At 43.7% G+C, this 22,465-nt stretch overlaps 1 protein-coding gene across 1 annotated transcript in view; it reads right to left on the bottom strand.

Moving 5' to 3' along the window:
• The window catches only part of SERPINE2 (serpin family E member 2), a 72,212-nt gene that overhangs the window by 2,014 nt on the left and 47,733 nt on the right, over window positions 1–22,465 (bottom strand). The window contains exons 3-7 of the mRNA XM_060015503.1: window positions 20,704–20,931; window positions 14,915–15,112; window positions 5,577–5,775; window positions 3,051–3,151; window positions 2,061–2,147 (exon numbers count right to left, since the gene is read on the bottom strand). Coding sequence (XP_059871486.1) covers window positions 2,061–2,147; window positions 3,051–3,151; window positions 5,577–5,775; window positions 14,915–15,112; window positions 20,704–20,931 — 813 coding nt within the window. The remainder of the gene's footprint in view (window positions 1–2,060; window positions 2,148–3,050; window positions 3,152–5,576; window positions 5,776–14,914; window positions 15,113–20,703; window positions 20,932–22,465) is intronic.

Below are 22,465 nucleotides of genomic sequence, written 5' to 3'. Positions count from 1 at the left end.
AACATATTACAGCTCTTAGAACAGTGTTTGTCACTTAATAAACACCCAATGCATATTCACCATTATTATTAGCTGTTTTTCATTCATACCATCTTCCTAGCTGATGCCTGGTCCCTGGACCTTTTAGCTTATCCAAATCCTGTATCAAGGACCCACTGACTTCTCATCCATTTTGTCTGTGCCTTCTTTGAGCACATCATCTAGACTGTCCTCTCACTGGCAGTGTAGACTGCTCATCTGGGACCTACTACCTTATACTGCTGTTCAACTCATCTGGTGTAGACATGGGACTTAGAAAGCAAACTTATTTCGGCTTACGGTCTTACACATGTTTACTCTGCTGTAAACAGAGTAAACATTTTTTTTTACTCTGCTGTAAAAAAGCCAGAGAAATGGCTTTTTTTTCCTTCTACTACTCATAACAAATCATTTTTTTCCTTCTACTACTCATAACAAATGGTAGCTTTGATGTATAAGCCAGTGATAAGGCCTTGCAGGAGGGTAGTTATGGACTGAATAGTACCCCCTCAAAACCTGTATACTGAATCCCTAACCCCAAATGTGACTGTATTTGGAGACAGGGCCTTTAAGGAACTGTTTAAGCTTAAATGAGGCCATGAAGGTAGGGACCTAATCCAATAGGACTGGTGTCCTTATAAGAAGAGAGGGAGACGCCAGGGATGTGAGCACACAGAGAGAAGGCCATGTGAGGACACAGTGAGAAGGTGGCCGTCTGCAAGCCAAGGAGAGAGGCCTCAGGAGAAAGGAACCCTGCCAACACCTTGATCTTGGACTTCTATTCTCCAGAACTGTGAGAAATAAATTTCTGTTGCTTAGGCCTTCTAGTCTGTGGTACCTTGCTGTGGCAGCCCTAGCAGACTAATACAGCAGGGCTGGCTTCAAGCGCATGTGACCTGGGCAGTCACAAGAGCCCCATGCTCACAATGGCCCTGCACTTGGTTTAGTGCTCTGCTATTGCTGTGTTGAAATTCTTAATAAGTTTTGAACAAAGGGCTCCATATTTTCATTTTGCATAGAGTCCTGCATCTTAAGTAGTCAGTTCCGATAGTTATACCAATTGGCAAAATTGCTCAACAACTTTGGCAAAATTTAGATATCACTTTCTAGGTCTTTGTTTTAAACCCTATTTTAAAGGAATAAAAAATAAATGTTTATTCTAGAAAGGCAATAAAATGTCTATTTTGAGTATAAATGATGCCTCTTAATGACCAGAAATATTTGACCTAGTTACAGGTATAGCTAAAACCTTCACTTTATGAATTCACAGAGTTTGGCCAGATCTATTCATCCAATCTCATGTGGATAATTAGGGGGTACAAAAACCAACCTAAAATTGTTCTATTTTCTCTAGCTTAATTATATAAGCTATTGAGGAGAAAGCAAATGTGGATGTTCTAATTATCGAGGAAGGCTGCAGAGCAATCTTGTATAGCAACAATAGCTGCTTGTTAATTCTTCACTTCGTCCTTCATCCAGACCCAACTGGCTATTTTCCTATTAGTAGTTGCTATTATTTTATGTTTTAATGTGAAGATGGGTCTTTTCTGTCGATAAGAACCCACAATATGTTTCATCCTTCTGAGAGCGGGATCAGTAAACTGCCATCCTTAGGCCAAGTCTGAGGGGCCCTGCTTTTGTGAAGAAAGATTTATTGGAACACAGCCACGCCCATTTGCCTGTACAGTCTATGCTGCTTCCACACTGCAGGGGTAGAGTTGAGAAGTTGTGAGCGACCCTGTATAGCTCACAAAGCAGAAACTATATACTATCCAGCTCTTTATAGAAGAAGTTTGCCAACTCCTGTCCTAGAGGAATTTCTACTGAAGTGCTTTCCTTAATGTAACAGACTCTGAGCTTTGTGGATGCAGACCCTCCTAAAGTCACCACTGTCTCCCGAGGGTCAATCCACAGTGCTTGGCTAGAAATAGGGCTCAGGACACATTCGTTAAGTTGATGAGTGGACCAGGGTACACTTGCTCCCTTCACCAGGACCTGTCCTGCCCAGGGCTTACTTACTTGCGGACCCAGGGCTTACTTACTTGTTGCTGCTGAAGCTTTGGTTCCATCTTCACTGACTTCAATTTTCGCTTTTTGCAAGATGTGAGAAACATGAAGGTTTTCGGACCCTGTTTCCAGAAAATAAAACAAAAACAGCACTTATTTGATATGCAGGCCATCGGGTTAGTGGCGGAAGTAACCTCAACGCCATGGCAAGCTCCAATTCTTAAAAGGTGTCAGAAGAAGTGACCTCTTACAGTCCTAGTGACTGAAGGCTGCATGTAGGGTGAGGGTCACCCATGGTTAATTTCAGTCTCTGCTAAGTGAACTGTGACATCACTTCAGAGGAGGGAGTCCCGGACCCCAAATGTGTTAGTGACTCTATCAATTCAACTCTGATCACTAAGAATTTTATTAAAAAATGAAAAGAGCAGGGCTTTAAAAAGGTAGCCTAGTTTTCCAGAAGAAGCAAGCCAACAGTATTATTTTTCAATCACAGAATGTCAGATCCAGAAAAAAAAGGCACTTACAGATGGGGAAAGCGAGGACCAGAGTGTTAAGAAATCTGCCCCCAATCACATGGCTAATTAGTGGCGTGGTAAGTGCTGTCTTTTCATAACAAAAGTCACTCATCTTACGGGCATATTAGTGAAGAGGAGGAGCAGAGGGCTTCCCTGGTGGCGCAGTGGTTGAGGGTCTGCCTGCCGATGCAGGGGACACGGGTTCATGCCCCGGTCTGGGAAGATCCCACATGCCGCAGCGGCTGGGCCCGTGAGCCACTGAAATGCTTCTTTAAATGTGTGGGATCGTGTGGGCTTCACTTGAAATGTACATGTGAAATGTAGGGATGGATGACATGCTGATTTAAGTGATGAAGGTTCAACAGCATCATTGGGTGATATATCAGATTAAGCCTTGGAGAGTTTTATGGCCGCACATTCCTAATTTTGACCTTTTCTTTCTAAACAAATCAGAGACTCAATTAGTAACATATTCCACAAGTTTAAGAGCAAGTTTTAAATTGAACATACTTGTTATTTTTGCAAAATTTGCCTTTGATGGATCAAACATATCGGTGATGCCAAGGACCTTCAGCGGCTCCTTCAAATCTGTTTGTGCTACAGCTGTGAACCTAGCACGAAAGCAGAAAATAGGGGGAAAATCAATATACTATACATGATATAAAATGATATAGTCAGTGCCAGTGGAAAAAAGGTGTACAAACAGATCCTTTTTAAAGTACACTCTGAACACCTATAACTTTAATTTTAATCCCAAGATTTAAGTACCAGGTAAGTAGAGAACAACTCATCTCTCAAACACATACCTGGCAAAATGGCACAGTATCAGCAAGTAGGGGTGTCCTTACCCTCATGGGCAACAGGCTCCCCATTCCAGTCCTAGGAAGATCTACAGAAGCACTTTCTCTTATGCTGATGAGGAGATGCAGGGTTGCAATAGGGAAGAAACTTTGTATGCTATTGCAAGTTAATCATTAAAGGGATGTTGCCTATAAGCTTAAATTACACATAAATGGCCCATCTCTGGGAACCCTGCCTCCCAGGTAATAAGCATTAAGCTAAAATACTTCTGTTTAGCTCACAGTAACTATCTTGACCAGGCCCACCTGTGAATGACTGCAGGAAGGAAGAAATGAACACATCCCCTCTGGAGGCTGATGGGAACCAGGAAATGTTTGACTTTACTCCCTCCCCTTTTAGTATAAAAGAAGCCTGAATTCTAACTCAGGCAAGATGGTTCTTTGGGACACTAGTCCACCATCTTCTCAGTCTGCTGGCTTCCTGAATAAAGTTGCTATTCCTTGATATTTCTTGATTTACTGGTCTGTCATGTGGCGAGAAATACAAGCTTGGATTCAGTAACAGGGTGTTGATGAGTGTCTGGTATTCTGGAATATCTACTGTTCTTCCCCATACCCAACAACAGAGCCATGATCTTGGCTGCTGTAAGAGCCACCATACTTACTGGGATTGGGGATGGTCAAAAGAGAGGAAATACATTGCTGCTAGTTCGTGTTGGGATTCTGGAAGCATTTTACCATTAAAACAGGGGCAAACATTAGGAGTGGTATTCATTTGGGTGTGATATGGATTTCTTGGACATTTGTGGACTATCTGGCGTTATAGCTATAGATATGTAAATGTCAGTTATTAAATCTAGCATCAGAGGACGTTTTACCAGATTTTATCACATCCTGTGGAAAAGCGGCAAGGCTAAGTGAGCAGATTCTCATCACAGATGGGCTATTATGGTAATTTATATGGTAATTTACCATTATAACTATAATTTATTTACATCACCAGCTTCTTCATTTATGGCAAGCACTGCCTATGTGAAGGCTTATTTTACAACAAAAAGAAATACTCGGGCTTCCCTGGTGGCGCAGTGGTTGAGAATCTGCCTGCTAATGCAGGGGACACGGGTTCGAGCCCTGGTCTGGGAAGATCCCACGTGCCGCGGAGCAACTAAGCCCGTGAGCCACAACTACTGAGCCTGCACGTCTGGAGCCTGTGCTCCGCAACAAGAGAGGCCGCGATAGTGAGAGGCCCGCGCACCGCGATGAAGAGTGGCCCCCGCTTGCCACAACTAGAGAAAGCCCTCGCACAGAAATGAAGACCCAACACAGCCAAAAATAAATAAATAAATTAATTAATTAAAAAAAAAGAAATATTCTTGGGAGAATTACTAATACTAATAAGAATTACTAATACTTATTATGCATGTACTCTTCTGATTACTTAACTCAGTGGCTAGAGAATTAAAAGCTATTAGAACCGGAAAGTATTGCCACTACCACTGAGGCCTGGGTGGTTTAAAGCCCTGGGTACTGACAAAACAGTAATGTTGAAAAGTTTGTAAAAAGGGGACATTCACTGCCTGCTTCACAGATCTGGGCAAAGTATTCTCTGACCTGTTAGAAATTTAGGAATCAGACAGAATTTGGGATTCCTTTCCCCTTGGTTTCAAGTCCTAACAGTTCAGGTTTCATTTATATTATACTTTTAGGGTATACTAGAAAAACTGCCCTAGATACTAATGTAAGAACTCTGCCTGGGTGGCTTCAAAATATTTCCTTATTACCTACCTTTTGGACCTTGGCCTTTAGCAACTTGCAGCTAAAACTTAAGTACCTAAGATGAAACTCCTTATCAAAACACACGGAGCACTACTAAACTTCACTGTATTTTCAGCATACTATCAGATGATGATATGCATCTGCTTTTCAGTCTTTTGAACAGTGACCTGTATTAAAAGCCCTTGTAGTGGCACAAGAGCTGTAGTCTTGTGGAGGCTTAGAGACCAGGCTGCCTTCTTTCCTTCCCCATCATCACTATCCTGCCATATAAGAGGCACAGGGATTGAAAACCAACTTTTACAAAAGCACAGCCTTGTAGTCCCACCATGCAATTTCTGCAAAATGAGGCAGGTTTCATGATATGTCTATTTCAGCCTTCAGTTGTCCAGTAACTGACACAATCACTCCCAGGGATCGAGTAGTCCTGTTGTTTTCTCTTTTAGGGAAAGGGGCTACTTACTTGGGCAGGATGACCTGCACCCTCTTGGGCACCATGGTGCTCATCCAGCTGTCTATGGTCTTGGTGCTGATGTGCGGGATGATGGCCGAGAGTGGGGTGGAGCTCTCTGTCGGCAGCGCGATCAGCATGCTGATGCTTTCCCCGTGGTAGGGCAGCTCGATAAAGTTGTACCATAAGTCACTGGGGGTGCTTGTAGACCCTAAAGAAATCAGAGGCAGGTTCAGTGCATCCTTGGTGACTTCCAGAAGGGGCATGAATGGTTGCTGATCACCAGGGTAGCTTCAGAGGGAAGAGAGCAATTTGGGTTGAGAACTTCCCTATTCTAAAAATAGCTTGCTTAAAAAATCCTCAACAAAATACTAGCAAACAACACATTAAAAGGATCATACACCATGATCAAGTGGGATTTATCCCAGGGATGCAAGGATTCTTCAATATACACAAATCAATCAATGTGATAAACCACATTAACAAATTGAAGAATAAAAACCATATGATCATCTCAATAGATGCAGAAAAAGCTTTTGAAAAAATTCAACACCCACTTATGATAAAAACTCTCCAGAAAGTGGGCATAGAATGAACCTACCTCAACATAATAAAGGCCATATATGACAAACTCACAGCAAGCATTGTTCTCAATGGTGAAAAACTGAAAGCATTTCCTCTAAGATCAGGAACAAGACAAGGATGTCCACTCTCACCAGTATTATTTGACATAGTTTTGGAAGTCCTAGCCAAGGCAATCAGAGAAGAAAATGAAATAAAAGGAATACAAATTGGAAAAGAAGAAGTAAAAGTGTCACTGTTTGCAGGTGGTATGATACTATACATAGAGAATCCTAAAGATGCCACCAGAAAACTACTAGAGCTAATCAATGAACTTGGTAAAGTTGCAGGATACAAAATTAATGCACAGAAATCTCTTGCATTCCTATATACTAAGGTTGAAAAATCTGAAAGAGAAATTAAGGAAACATTTCCATTTACCATTGCAACAAAAAGAATAAAATACCTAGGAATAAACCTACCTAGGGAGACAAAAGACCTGTATGCAGAAAACTATAAGACACTGATGAAAGAAATTAAAGATGATACAAACAGATGGAGAGATACACCATGTTCTTGGATTGGAAGAATCAATACTGTGAAAATGCTACCCAAAGCAGTCTACAGATTCAATGCAATCTCTATCAAATTACCAAGGCATTTTTTACAGAACTAGAACAAAAAATCTTAAAATTTGTATGGAGACACAAAAGACCCCAAGTAGCCAACACAATCTTGAGGGAAAAAAACGGAGCTGGAGGAATCAGACTCCCTGACTTCAGACTATACTAAAAAGCTACAGTAATCAAGACAATATGGTACTGGCACAAAAACAGAAATATAGATCAATGGAACAGGATAGAAAGCCCAGAGATAAACCCACACACCTATGGTCAACTAGTCTATGACAAAGGAGGCAAGGATATACAATGGAGAAAAGACAGTCTCTTCAATAAGTTGTGGTGGGAAAAATGGACAGCTACATGTAAAAGAATGAAATTAGAACACTCCCTAACACCATACACAAAAACAAACTCAAAATGGATTAAAGACCTAATGTAAGACCGGACACTATAAAACTCTTAGAGGAAAACACAGGAAGAACACTCTTTGACATAAATCACAGCAAGATCTTTTTTGATCCACCTCCTAGAGTAATGGAAACGAAAACAAAAATAAACAAATGGGACCTAATGAAACTTAAAAGCTTTTGCACAGCAAAGGAAACTACAAACAAGACGAAAAAGACAACCCTCAGAATGGGAGAAAATATCTGCAAACGAATCAATGGACAAAGGATTAATCTCCAAAATATATAAACAGCTCATGCACCTCAATATTAAAAAAACAAACAACTGGATCCAAAAATGGGCAGAAGACCTAAATAGACATTTCTCCAAAGAAGACATACAGATGGCCAAGAAGCACATGAAAATCTGCTCAACATCACTAATTAATAGAGAAATGCAAATCAAAACTACAATGAGGTATCACATCACACCAGTTAGAATGGGCATCATCAGAAAATCTACAAACAACAAATGCTGGAGAGGGTGTGGCTAAAAAGGGACCTTTTTGCACTGTTGGTGGGAATGTAAATTGATACAGCCACTTTGGAGAACAGCATGGAGGTTCCTTAAAAAAATAAAAATAGAATTACCATAGGACCCAGCAATCCCACTACTGAGCATATACCCAGGGAAAACCATAATTCAAAAAGACACATGCACCCCAGTGTTCATTGCAGCACTATTTACAATAGCCAGGTCATGGAAGCGACCTAAATGCCCATCAACAGACGAATGGATAAAGAAGATGTGGTACATATATACAATGGAATATTACTCAGCCATAAAGAGGAACGAAACTGGGTCATTTGTAGAGACGTGGATGAATCTAGAGACTGTCATACAGAGTGAAGTAAGTCAGAAAGAGAAAAACAAATATCGTATATTAACGCATATATGTGGAACCTAGAAAAATGGTACAGATGAACTGGTTTGCAGGGCAGAAATAGAGACACAGATGTAGAGAACAAAGGTATGGACACCAAGGGGGGAAAGCAGTGGGGGGTGGGGGTGGGGGTGTGATGAATTGGGCGATTGGGATTGACATGTATACACTGATGTGTATAAAATGGATGACTAATAAGAACCTGCTGTATAAAAAAAATAAAATTCAAAAATTCAAAGAAAATAAATAAAAATAGCTTGCTTACAAAGTCAAAGATAAGGGCAATTATTTCTTCCTTCCCTGGTAAAGAATTCTTCAGTCTAGACATGTCTTAACAGAATACCTTTGGCTATCACTAAAGTCATACTAATTCTGTTGAGTAGAATTTAACTAGATCACAAGGCACTTAGCATACAGTGTTTTGCAAGTTGACCCTTATCATGTGGATGAAGGAATGAATCTGAGCTGCCTAAGAATGATTCTTTTGGTGGTGTCTCTGAATGCATGTGAAGAGGAGGGAGGAAGGGTGGGGGTAAACAGCTTCCACTATTTAGGGTCCACTCTGTGCCGGGCCCACACCAACCACCCCAACGCAATTAGCCTCTACAGCGCCCCATGAGGTAGGTATACGCAGTCCTATTTTACAGCTGGGGAGGCTACAATTAGAGAAATTAAGTAACTTACCAAGGGACACATGGCTAAAAGGTGGACCAGGACTCAGTACGTCTAATGGCAAAGATGATCCTCCTTCACTGCCTGACTTCCTACTCACTCTTCATTCATTCCAGTAGCTACCATTAGGGCTTTTTGATACATTATGGTACTTGTGCTTACTGATGAAAACACAAGAAGGATTTAAACCAGCATTTCTCTGAATGTCGTCTAGAGAACACACATCCCTGCAAGATGTCCGGTAGACAAAACAGATTCCACATCCCAGGAAGTTGAGGAAGCCCCAGACACTCGATTCTTCCTGCAGATTCAAAATATACACCAATGCTAGAAAGGCTCTGAGATATCCCGAAGAAAACTGTTTAACTCTAGTTATTCTCAGGTTTCCAAAACTAATTTGATCTTAGAACCCTTTTATCCCCACGTAAAATGTTCAAAACATTTAGCAACTGAGCAGTACAGCTGAGCACTGCCCATCTGAGTGGACGCAAGTACAGACATGAGAGGCGCTGGAGAGAAGCCCAGGGCATGAGCATGGGGCCCAGAGGGGCCATGAACTCCCGGGAGAAAAAGCCTTCCACAGAGCATGCCTTAGGAGCCCACAGAACCTTTACATTAGACATGCGATGGGAGAGTTGTAAGAATTAACCAGGTGAATGGAAAACCAGCATTTCTAGATGACGGTGGATGTCTGAAATGTTTTCTGAAACACTTCCAACTTTTGAAGAAGACCTCGGTGATCTTGCTGAGGTTACTTAACCTCTGTGTGCCTCCTGGTTTGGAGCATGGAGAGACCAGGGATATTGCAGTGTGTAGCTCACAGGATTGTTGTGATGATGAGATTAGAAGACATATGCCTATAAGGTACTCAGCAGGGCCTGGCCCACGGTGGGTGCCCAGTGAACACTGGCTCCCTCTCCCTCCTCCCCCGAATGACCCAGAAGCACAACATATTTAAGAACGAGAGAAAAGAGAAAGTGAGTTTCTCTCATGATTGTCACTTGTCTTTTCTTTGGGGATGACTTTGCTAATCACTGCAACTGAGACAAGGAACTTCAGTAAGCCAGTTGTCCATAGACAGGGGTTGGGACAGAGGCACCGATGGAGAGAGAGAGAGACAGCGTACTGTGTCTTCGTTATGCAACAAACACTTTTAGCTGTAAAATATGGTAAGAATGGTGAAGCTCTTAGAATACACGACACTACAGGATGACATGACAGCTTCTCCTTGAGGAAGAAATATGCGGGCAATTCATGGGGGTGCTCGGTGTCTCAGGTCCCCATGTGCCGCCCTCGCCTGCAGGGCTGCTCAGGTACCCAGGGTGACTGGCCCCAGCTCCGGACACACGTGGACTCTCCTTCTTGCCCGGGTCCCGTCTTGGGGCTGCCTGAGAGTCCAAGATGGGAGTCTTCACCTTTACTATTACCCTGCATGATAAAACGGTCTCAGCAGGAACTGAAAAATTGATTGGAAAGTGAGGAAAAAACCCACTTCCTAATAAGCCCTTTAATCTTCAAAGAAAACATTAGGTTCCTACACTGGTAGAGCTCATTTTTAGAAACTGCGAAAAAGGGACTTCCTTGGTGGCGCAACGGTTAAGAATCCACCTGCCGGGCTTCCCTGGTGGCGCAGCGGTTGAGAATCTGCCTGCTAATGCAGGGGACACGGGTTCGAGCCTTGGTCTGGGAGGATCCCACATGCCGCGGAGCAACCAGGCCCGTGAGCCACAGCTACTGAGCCTGCGCGTCTGGAGCCTGTGCTCCGCAACAAGAGAGGCCGCGATAGTGAGAGGCCCGTGCACCGCGATGAAGAGTGGCCCCCGCTTGCCACAACTAGAGAAAGCCCTCGCACAGAAACCAAGACCCAACACAGCAAAAATAAATTAATTAAGAATTCACCTGCAAATGCAGGGGACACAGGTTCGAGCCCTGGTCTGGGAAGATCCCACATGCCACGGAGGAGCTAAGCCTGTGCACCACAACCACTGAACCTGCGCTCCAGAGCCCGCGCTCCGCAACAAGAGACGCCACCACAATGAGAAGCCCGCGCACCACAACGAAGACCCAATGCAGCCAAAATAAATGAATTAATTAAAAAAAAAAACTGCGAAATGTGGGAAGTTGTTAATAAATGACTGCTCCGGGGCATGACAGCATGAAAGTCCCTTTAATTACCTTCTACTACAAGCAGTTTTGTGGATTTCTGAGTCTTAAGGAACTGTTCAGGCTATACTTAAGTAGAAATTGAAATATACATTTGCAAAAAAGAACCACAACAAGTAGACCCACTGTATATAGTAGTCTGTATTCAGGCTTCAGTGGAAAGGGAGTTTGGGGAGAGTTGATGGGGAAGGAGGAGTGATTTAAGCAACTGGGTGAGTGTTGGTGCCATTTGCTGGGTGAAGGAACACTGCGGGGAGAACTAGATGGGAAGGGCAAGAGTATATTTATCTGTGGAACCAGAACTTAATAGACAACTAATTAGAGACATAATATGGATGTGTAGGTATGAGTTGGAAACTCAGAGAAGAGCGGAAGCTAGAAACATACTGTATATTCACAGACACACATGTATATACACATATGTATGTATGTTTGGAATTCTTTGTGGTCTTTGTCAAAGCAGAAAAGTCTCTTAAATCTAAATCCATAACCATAAAAACAGGAAATTTGTAACAACTTTGATTCAGCAATTCCTATCCAAGGACATTACCTTTAGAAGTTCTGACGCAAATATCTAAAGATTTATGTACAAGAACGCTCACTGTAGTGCTGTTATAGGAAAAAAAGTAAATGGCAATCCCTAAGGTATTATGATACGTTTATAACATTATGGAGTGTTATGCAGCTGATAAAGGATCGAGTAGTTCCACGAGGATTGACAATAAAAGGTTTTCCAAGATAGACTAATGAATACACAGATTACAGAATAGAAATTATGGTGTAATCCTGTGTATGCAAAAAAGTTGGACAGACAAATTTTACATATGCATAGAAAAAGCCTCAAATGATATGCACAGAAAAAGCCTCAAAACGCCTAGCACTTAATAGGGCTTTTTATGCTGGGAAATGGGAATATAGAGTAACATTTACTTTCTGCCTTATATACTGCTGTATTTGAGGACTTTGCAATGAATATGAAATACATTTCTACTAATCTTTAAGGCTTTTTTTTTTAATGGAAAATGTCTCTGCCCTCAAAGTGCTTACACTTTATGGGGCTTAAGTCAGAAGAGTTTTCCCCTCCTATTTTCTACCCTCTCCCTAATGTTATTAAGGAAATCCTCTCAGAGACCTTGATGATATGTTGAAGGAAAAGTCAGGAAGGCTGAAAAACAGTAAATGGAAGGATAGTGTTTCAGCAAAGTGACCAAAGGTGGCGAGGCTTGGCTGGGGCCCCACGCGGCGCTGGGCAGGTGGCACCAGAGGCTGAGTGAGTGAGTTCAGGCAGCCTGGCCTGGCTCAGCTATCAGGACCACCTGCCTCCCATCCCTGGCTGGTCGAGTGGGCCAGACTGCGATGAGACAGGACGAAAATGGTGACCGGCTGTGTGGTCTATGGTCATGAAAACAAATGACTGGGGGCCACCACAGACGGCTGAGCTTTCTCCACAAGACAAACCTGCCTCGTCTTTCCATGAAAAACTGCTCTGCCGGCCAAAGAGGGAAACCTGGGAGCAGATGACACCACTGAACTCTGTCTCCTGGCCCACGAAGGAGCTGGGTTCCAATCCCAGGTTACTCAGTAAAAACCCATGACACCATAGAAAGTGGGGGCAGGAAGGATGGTCCCAGACCACTTACAGCGTTTACTTGGCAGGGAATGAGAGCAAGGGGACTTTCATGTTCTGTTCTGAATTCAGTAGAGATCAATCAAGGTCTGACAGCTAACAGACAGGACACCAAACTGGGTCAATTCAGCAGAGTTTAATGAAGGGACCACTTATAAGGCAAGGATAGGGTACAGAGGAGCCAATAAGGATGGTACCCTGGGCTACAAACAGTGGGGCACCATTACTAGCCTTAGCCTTGGAGGGCCAAGGGTAGGGGCTGGTGGCCCAGAGAGAATGAGCCCTTGGGCAGGTCCTGATGGCAGGAGACCTTGGGTGGAGGGATGCTGCGGCCCTGGCGATGCAAGGAGAGGGCTGGGAAGCCGATGTCCAAGCCCGCTCTCCTCCCTTACCCATCACCTGCTGGTTCACACCACTAGCCAACCAACAGGAAGCCAGGGGAAAAGGGAGGCCACTGATGCAGTCTCCTGGGGGCTCAGAAGAGGGTGGAGAAGGGAGGGCATGAATCAGGGAAGGTGGGGGAAGAGATCTCCCACACTGTGGAGCTGTGGAGTTTGAATCTTGGACCATAAGAATGTATTTGTGTCTTACTTTCCATAAGGCACACCACAAATTCTTAGACAAACCAGTTCTTAATAGAAAAGCCACCTGGATATGTAACTCCCGCTCTGGGAACATCCTATATACTCAAGAAAAACATCTTCCATTCCTACAAATACAAACATTTTAATCTTTCGTGGGAATGCCTATAGAAGCCTTGCTGATTTATTCTTTACTGACTTATTCATTATTTTTCAGCAACAGAAACATACAGTAAATGAGGCCTTCTCGCATTTTGTTTTATTAGAATGTGTACAAAGATTGACCCAAAATAAAATAACTGTGCTTCGGATAGGAGCTGGTGGCCATGATAGCATTCCATGACGTCTTCCTGGGCAACATAACCTGAGAATGAGTTCTGGACAAAAAGAGCCTTTCATTGGTCTCAGTTGTTTAGCATGCTACCTTTCTACAGGACTTTTTTTTTTTTTTTTTTTAATATTTATTTATTTATTTGGCTGTGCTGGGTCTTAGTTGCAGCATGCGGGATCTAGTTCCCTGACCAGGGATCAAACCAGGGCCCCCTGCATCGGGAGTGCAGAGTCTTAACCACCGGACTGTCAGGGAAGTCCCTCTGCAGGGCTTTTAAATACATATTATCTTGAAAAAATTTATTGAGTGAATGACAAAATTCTACCTGGAAGTTTGATGAAAGACATGGGGGAAGGAAAGTGACTTTATTGTGTCTCTAGCATGAGTCATTTCTTAATTTAAAGAATTAGGCAGCTGGAGAAACGTTGAGCAATGCTTGATCTAACATATACTGTATATGCAAAGGGCATACTTGGGACCCACAGGTCCACATATAGATTGGAGACATAAAGGCTAACTTATAGAGGAAAAAGAAGTTTAACTTAAACTGGACCACTGATACTTCAACGAAAGTAGGTTTAAAAAACAGTCACCAGCCTTAGTTACCTATGTGTGGTAATGACTACAGAGATGGGTCATTTTCTTTCTCCCCCAACTGTAAAACTGACACATGTTCCTTAAAAAAAATTTCAAACTCAAAGAAAAATAATCATTTGAAGTACTACCACTTAACATTTTATTGAACATCCTCCAAGACATGTCTGCATGAATATATAGAAAGTATTTTACATAAATGAGATGAAACAGCATCTGCTGTTCTGTAACTTGTTTTCTGAAATCAACCACATATTATATAACTTTCTGCTTATATAAATCTAATTATCATGTGTGTTCCACTACATGTACATATATGGCTTCTATTTATTTGCTAGTGTATGATTATCTTCATATTATAAATTCCTTGGCGTGAGACTGCTGAGGCGGGGCTGCTAGAAAGTCCTCCAGACCACGGTTCCCCACCACCAACAGCACCCAAGGGTGCCCACGTGGCCCCCACGCCAGAGCCACGACTGGGCTTTGTCAATCTTCGTAATTTTTGCTAATCTGATCAGTGAAAGAGAAATCTAAGTTTTACTTTTAGTTTTGATTTGGTAATGTAAGATTGCTCATGATGACTTGATAACGCATGCAGTATGTTTCATGTCCATTTATACTTCTCATTTTGTGAATTGTCCTGTGTCATCTTTAAATTTCAAAAGCGTTACATGTATTATACATTAATACATAACCCTTGTAAGTAATGCAGAGACTTACCATGAGCTTTTAAAAAATCCTGCCGTCTCCTCCCTGCCCTTTATAGAACATAAAAAGGCAGGTTTGCTCTTGAGCTAAGTGACAGCACCCGAGGGCCTTTCTGCGGCTGGCACATTCTAGGACAGAGCCCCACTGAGTGTGAACTTACCACACCGGAACACGGAGAGCTGGGCCAGCATCGGCACTTGGTAGGATTTCCCATCAGCTGCCACAAACGTGCGCTTCTTTGTGTTCTCAGGCTGAAACCGTGATTTCCATAAACCCTTAAAATACACTGCATTGACCAGGACCAGTCTGGTGAGGACACCGTCGAGAAGATCCGGGGACAGCAGATTGTCGATCATACCTGTGCAGTCAGAGAACAGACACAGAGGACACTCAGGACGGGCAGTCCGTTTGGGGGCAAAAGGCAGCTGCAGGATCGGGAGGAATGAAAAATCTGAGAAATTTTAAGATTCAAAGATTTGTAAAATTTAAAAATTCAAAGATTTGTAAAATTTAAAATTTCAAAGATTTATAAAAGAACTTTTACAATATCCTGTTGTCCCTTCTAATTTTTTTCCTCACTAAAAATTAAAAGCTGAAAACAAGCTAAAAATCAGAGAACCAGAAAAGACTTCAGAGACCCTCTATTTAGGGTTACCAAACTTTTCATCCAGAATTTCTTTTATAGGGGCTTCCCTGGTGGCGCAGTGGTTGAGAGTCCGCCTGCCGATGCAGGGAACACGGGTTCGTGCCCCGGTCCGGGAAGATCCCACATGCCGCGGAGTGGCTGCGCCCGTGAGCCATGGCCGCTGAGCCTACGCGTCCGGAGCCTGTGCTCCGCAATGGGAGAGGCCACAGCAGTGAGAGGCCCGCGTACAGCAAAAAAAAAAAAAAAAATTCTTTTATAACTAATTCCCCATAAACCCCATATTTTAAGAACATTTTGCTCATCTGCATAAGCTATACTTAATTCATAATTAATTTCTCCGTTTTTGATAATAACTGACACATATGACTGCCAGTGAGGGCTTTTGGTCGACACAAGATAGACAGTTGTCGTGTTGCTTTGTTGTAACCACTGGGTTGATTTAATCCCAGTTAAAAATAAAGGAACACTTCAGTCTGTGTAATGTTATCAAAGGCAAATGCTTCATTTCTCTTAAGATTTTAGGAATGTTGAGCATTAGTTTGGAATCCCTGATTATTATATAGCTACTTAAAGAAGAGTTGAGACTAAAATTGGTATCTATATTTATGGGTCAGGGGTCCATTTAGGCTCATATTATAGAGATAAAAAGAAACGGGGTCTCTCTTAGAATAATTATTTGTTAAGGAAGATGCTCTTCACAAGATATCAGGATGGTCCAGCTTGTTTGTGCAGGAATGTAGCACACACAACAGTTGCAATTTCAGGCTGTTCTTGTGAAGTCACAAAGGTCCTTCTAAAGTGCCACCTGTGCTTGAAGCTTTGAATTTTCATTTAGGTTCCTTTTGCTTGGTTTTTGAAGATTCAACTGTGTGTGTGTGTGTGTGTGTGTGTGTGTGTGTGTGTGTATGGGTTTAAGAGAGACCACTAACACTAAAGCTATTAAAAATTAGTTCAGTGTAGCTTTTAGTCCAACTTTTAAAAAATGTTCATAATGTAAATGCAAGTTACAATACATTAAATGGTGAGAATAAAACCAACAGCTTCTGAAGAAGCAAGAATATCTGATTCAGCAGAGAGAGCTTTAAGTTCTTTGAAATGAAACTCAAGAAGATTTGGAGGTACAATAAACAGATGTTTACGTCAGTCACGGGAAAGAAGCACACTTGGAGGATTCCCTGACCCACAGGGCGCCCGGCAAGTCAGTGTCGTCATTGCTCATTACTTACACAAGGGGGCACCAAAGCCACCTTACATCAGGATCTGGAAGGAAAATACATGTGATATAAATAGCCATCGCTCAAAGCAAAGCGGCATCTGTGAACAGACTCTGTCCTGTGGGAAGGAAGTGAGAACTCTGTGCTCCAGTGATAGCAAGCTCTTGAGAGTTGCTTTCCCAATAGCGAAGGCTGTGTCTTGCCTTTGCTGGGACCATTACCCAGTCCAATTCCTACTTGCCTTTGAGACATAGCTCAGTGGTCCCCTCTTCTTATATCTCTTCTCTGTCACTCCTCCCTATCTCCTGGAGTTTCCATAAAGCCCAATGCTCAGCACCACCGTTAGTTACACTGCGGTATTTTATTCTAGCCAAATGTAGCATCTGTCTCCCTCAACTAAACTGTGAGCTGCACAAGAGCAAGAACGCTGTCATTCATTTTTTAAAAATCACACCTAAGATTCTGTGTTCACTATTCTGTTGTTGCACACCGAGAGTCTGAAGGAATCTCTTCTGCCCTTTTTTCCTAAGGTAAATAAAGCCTCTTATTGCCACTGGTAGAACTAAGATATAATAAGGGGCACAAAGAAATGAAAAGAAAGGCTAAAAGAGAAGTGTAAGAAATGCATGGTTCAGAGGCAAGGAGGCACATGGGGGACCTGCCATCAATAACTACCATAAACATGCATCTATCACCCATCCACCCATCCATCCATCCACCATCCATCCATCCAGGTATCCAGTCTTTGATGTCTACCTGAGAAAACAAAACAAAATAAAAATAAAACCCGCCCTTCCGAAAGCTATAGATTAGAGGCAAGTGGAGGCTGATATAAGTGACTTAGAAATGCAATTGTAATAAATATCTTCAAGTGAAAGTACTTAGGATGTGAAGGCAAATAAGAGGGGGATCTGATCTGGTGGATGAGGTCAGGGATGGATGGATTCCTTGAGGAAGTATTACTTGAGTCAATGGCTATAAAAATAGCTCACATTCGTTGAACCTTTGCAAAGTGCCAACCACCTTGCTAAATGACTTATGCTTATTATTTAGAGTCCCATAACAACCTTAATGTTATTACAACAATTCTAGTAGATACCACTACTATAGCTCCATTTTACAGAGGAGAATGCTGAGGCACAGGGAGGTTAAGTAACCTGCCTAATGGTACACAGCCAGCAGGTGGCAGAACTGAGGTTCAAACTGGGCACTCATGCTTGTAACTATTATTCCATTCATGAGATAGTGTGAAATGAATAGGCAAAGGGCAACAGGGAAGGAAAGCATTCCAGGTAGCAGGATGCACCGGGGTGGGGGCGGGGGGCGGGTTCTGTGGAGAGAGGATGGCGAGTATGCGAGTTGGGAGGAAACCCGCATGGTTGGGGCTGAGGCCACGGAGAGGTGGCAGGGCAGCCCCAGCCAGGCCATCACCACATCCCTAGCACACTGGAAAGGCTCCCCCACTCTCTGCGGGGCAGGATATGTCATCACGCAGCAGTCTTCCACACGTGGACAGTTTGATCACCAGGATCCTTCTGACACCTCACATATACACAAGCGCCTCTGAGCGGGCAGTTTGGAAATTTGTGGGAGTGTTTCTGGTTGCAAAGACAGTGGCCAGAGATGCTACACATCCTGCAGTGTTCAAAACAGCCCAAACGATGAACTATCCTGCTTTCAAACACGCCGCTGCACAGTCACGTTCTTGAGAAACCTGCTCCTTGTCATCTGAGCCCAGAACCTTATTCTTTTTCCGGTGTAAACACAAAGTATCTTTTCTTTTGCATACTTTTAATGTATGCTGAATTTGTCAGGAATGTGACTACCACGCAAACCAAATAGAGTCTGTACTTGTTTTGCTCGGAAATTTACCAAGAGTTTTGCAGCGTTTTATAAAAAACTGCCTCAACGATGGTAACACAGCCCGTGGTTTTTGTGTCGCCAGTGCAGTGTGCTTGTCTTGGTCTGCTTTTGTGGCTGTCAATTCACAGTCAATGTGAATGTCAATTCTTATTCTAAGAATCTGACTGTTACGTATTCAGGGGTGGCTGTACCCAAGGGTTTACCTACTGAACTACATCTATAAATAACTTTTGTTTTTCCTGGTATTACAGTTTGGCATTATATTAATTTTTTTTTAAATTTGTGTATATGTGCATAGGTTATATGAGCTACGAGTTTCATTTCAAGAGAGTAAACAGAGTGAAAATCTTTGTTTAACAGAGGGAGTTAGGTCTGCAGGGTTGAAAATCACTTTTCTAGCCTCATCGCTTTCCCTTCCCCGGTTGCTGTGAGAAATGCATTGAGTCAGTGTGTGTTCAAGTGGTTTGAAATGGTCGGGTGGCATCCTGAGGGACTTACTACTCCCAGGACACAGCAAAGAAGAAGGCTGGGTGGGCGCTGACACGTCACATCATACAGCTACCAGCATCTGAGGGCCATCAGCTTCCTACCTCTGTTCTTAGCCCTACAGGCTCAGAAGAGCCCACCAACCCCCTCCCATTTGCTGGTCTCCTGCATTTCTGTTGTGAAAGGCCTGGACCCACTGACTGCTCCACCCTTTCTCTCTCAGAGCCCCACGGCTCAGTCCGCCTGATCATTTCGTGGTTTCAGGAAGGGAGCCCAGGTTGCACCGTGCAGGATCCTGTTGAAAAGGGATGTCACAGGTTTACCAAAACCACACGCTGGCTCTCCTCCACCCTCCAGAGCATTCCCCATCTGGCTCTTCTCTAGCCCCTCACATGGTTTGCAAATATTCACATCTACAAGTCTGGAGGGAGACCGGGGGAGGACTTACTTTAGTGCAGAATGCTAGGTCCCTGCCTCAGTAGATTGGGGTCCAGAGATCTGCATTCCTTTTTTTTTTTTTCTGCTTGGGATCTTAGTTCCCTGACCAGGGATTGAACGTGGGCCCTCAGCAGTGAAAGTGCCTAGACATAACCACTGGACCACCAAGGAATTCCTCAGAGATTTGCATTCTAAACACACGCCCCAGGAACCACGCTTTGAGAGACATGACCCGAAAGGCCAGAGTTCCCCCAAGTTTTGTCTTTGGGCTTACTCTCCGTATTGAGTCTCTTTTGCTTCCACTCTTGTGACTTTAACTCTCCCCTTCGGTGAAAAACGGTTCCCAAATCTCTATTTCTAGCCTTAACTTTCCTCTGATGTTCTGGACCTACCTCTCCCTCTGAATGTTTCCACCTGAACCTGAAGTTTACAAATGAACAGGCTAAAAACACCGATGTTAGACATTTCTTCAGTTTCGTGGAGGGAGAGATGCACGTACACAAGTAATCACATCGTGTGGATGTGCTCTAACGAAGGGTGCAGTCGTGGATAAGCATATGCCCATCATAACCGGGGGAGCCACCTACTTCCTGGGACAACAGAAGCAAGAGGTGAGGAAGGGGAGGGGAGAGGGAAGGGGGAGGGGCATCACAAGGGCAGGGGGTTAAGAGGAACAAACGATTAGGTATAAAACAAGCTACAAGAATGTATTGTACGACACAGGGAATAGAGCCAGCATTCTATAATAACTATAAATGGAGTATAACCTTTAAAAATTGTGAATCACTGCACTGTACACCTGTACCTTATATAATATTGTACATCAATTATACTTCAATGTAAAAAGAAAGAGGCAAGGAAGGCGTGGGGAGAGCTCAATCCCGAATCTTAAAGGCTGAGAAGCACATTCTGGGCAAAGGGAATGTGGATACAGAAGTAGGAAGGAATGAGCACTAAAACCTTCAAAACAGACAAGGGCCTGTGGGCAGGGGCTCTGGAGATGAGATGCTGCGAAGAAAGAAGAGAGTCTGCAGAGCGGTATTCCGCCTTGCTGCCCGAGAACCACAGGGAGACAAGTCCCCAGGGGGCACAGGTGATGGCGGCAGGAAAAGGGTAGGAAGGCGGACTGAGCCGTGGGGCTCTGAGAGAGAAAGGGCGGAGCAGTCAGTGGGTCCAGGCCTTTCACAACAGAAGGGCCACCGGAAACGCTGGCCCCACTGAGGGTCTCAGAGCCCAACTCACGCTTTCATTCACAAAGTGGAAAACCATGCCCGCTCATTCCTGGGAACCGTGGCCACTCACCCCTGGTCTCGTTCCTAACCCACACGTTGATGGAGTCGCAGGCGGAGGCGGGGTCTTCGAAGTTCGCGTTCCGGACTTCACACTGAAACACGTCTTTGTTCCTCGTGACGAAAGGCACTTCCATCTTAAAGCCATTCTTCACAAACACGGCATTGGCCACCGTCACAATATCTTTATTCTTCTTGGAGACGATGGCTTTGTTGATCTTCTTTAATACTTTACCCACTCCTGAAGGAGAAAGGAGAAAATGCAGCAATATTTCCGCAAGAATGTAGGAAGGTTATTATTTTTTTTAATATCTTCTATATTATGGCAAATAAGAACAGTAGAAACAAAACTAGTAGGAGTAGCAAGAGACTAAGTCATCTGCTTTCTCAGTGGCCTTCTGTTAAGAAAAGGGAGGGCGTAGAATGAAGTATAACTATTAATAGCCCCTAAAGATCAATTGCGCTTCTGGCCTCAAAGCAGGCATCTTCCAAGCCTTCTCCACAGCTTCCCCAAGTAGACCTGGCTCTCCTGGAAGACTTTCCTGGCACCAGGTCAATAGGGAGACTGGAAAGCTCTTCAGTTATGCAGCCGTCGGGGAATAAACCAAAGGACTCTTCCTAATGCCGTCTCTCTTTCTTAACAATCTTAAGCGCTATTTCCTATGCCGTCTCTCTTTCTTAACAATCTTAAGCGCTATTTCCTTTCTTGCCAAAGATTTAACAACACGATTTTTCTCTATTTTGGGGAAAAAAAGGTATAAAGTTGAGCATCAGAAAGACTATAAAAAATGGCCATGTGCCACCAACCAAGAACAAGGTGATTTTTACTGATGCGAAGCTCACAAAGTAAGGGAATCCGTTTTATGGCAACGTAAGCTTTATTTTCCACAGGCCATTCATACACGCTCCATTTAGTTTCAGAGCATGGAAAAGAGGGAAATAAGTTGCAAAGGATGAAATGTGTTCCTACTGAGAGCTCGAATTACAGACCTGTCTTACTCGCTTGGGGTCCTTTCAAAATGACACTGTCCTAAAACAACCGGCAGAGTCACCTTGACGGTCCCCTGGAGAGCTGACCTGTCCTTCTTAAATGATGGCAGGTAAGAGCCCCACGGTTTGGCCCTTTGTGAGGCCTCTGGAGACTGCGCCCCTCACGGGTTCTGTGGGGGCAGGCCCAGCAGGAGTGGGCAGGCACGTTGTACAACGAAGGGACCAGCAGACTTCACAGCCCCATCCCGGCACTTGTCCCTTTCAGCTCCTCCACGCTCCCCAGTCTCCTGCCCAGAAAAGATCAGGGCAGATCCTCCCCCTGTGCCCCAGACTGTCCTGCCTCTGCCCTCAACCAGAGTGCCGCTGTCTTGAGTTCTCAGAGGCTGAGCCCAAACCAGGGCCTGAAAACCCACCTGGGCTCCCCCGATGAGTCTGTCATGTGAACTGAAGTCATTCCACAACTCGACTGCTAGTGATTTGGGAGGAAGAAGAGATGGGGGTTGAGGGGAGTGGCCAACAGACCAATATTGTCAAAACTTTAGAAACACTAGTGAAAATGAATGTGGTTCAGCGGGAAGACAAACGACGACAATCCAGTTGCTCTTTGGGAATGGTGCTGGCCGACAGGGCCCGGATGGCGCTGGGAGAGGCCAGGAGCCCCGTGGGTGATTCACTATGAAGTTATAAATCACCAAGAGTTCTGTGGGCTTCCAAGCAAGGGCATAACGGTGTGTTCCAAATATTTAGTCCCCCAGTGCTTCCAACAGGTAAGCAAACTGCAAACT

The sequence above is a fragment of the Delphinus delphis genome, chromosome 7, assembly GCF_949987515.2.
Source record: "Delphinus delphis chromosome 7, mDelDel1.2, whole genome shotgun sequence".
NCBI classification, from domain to species: domain Eukaryota; kingdom Metazoa; phylum Chordata; class Mammalia; order Artiodactyla; family Delphinidae; genus Delphinus; species Delphinus delphis.
Note: the sequence above shows the minus strand (reverse complement) of the source record. Positions and strands in the feature narration are given on the sequence as shown.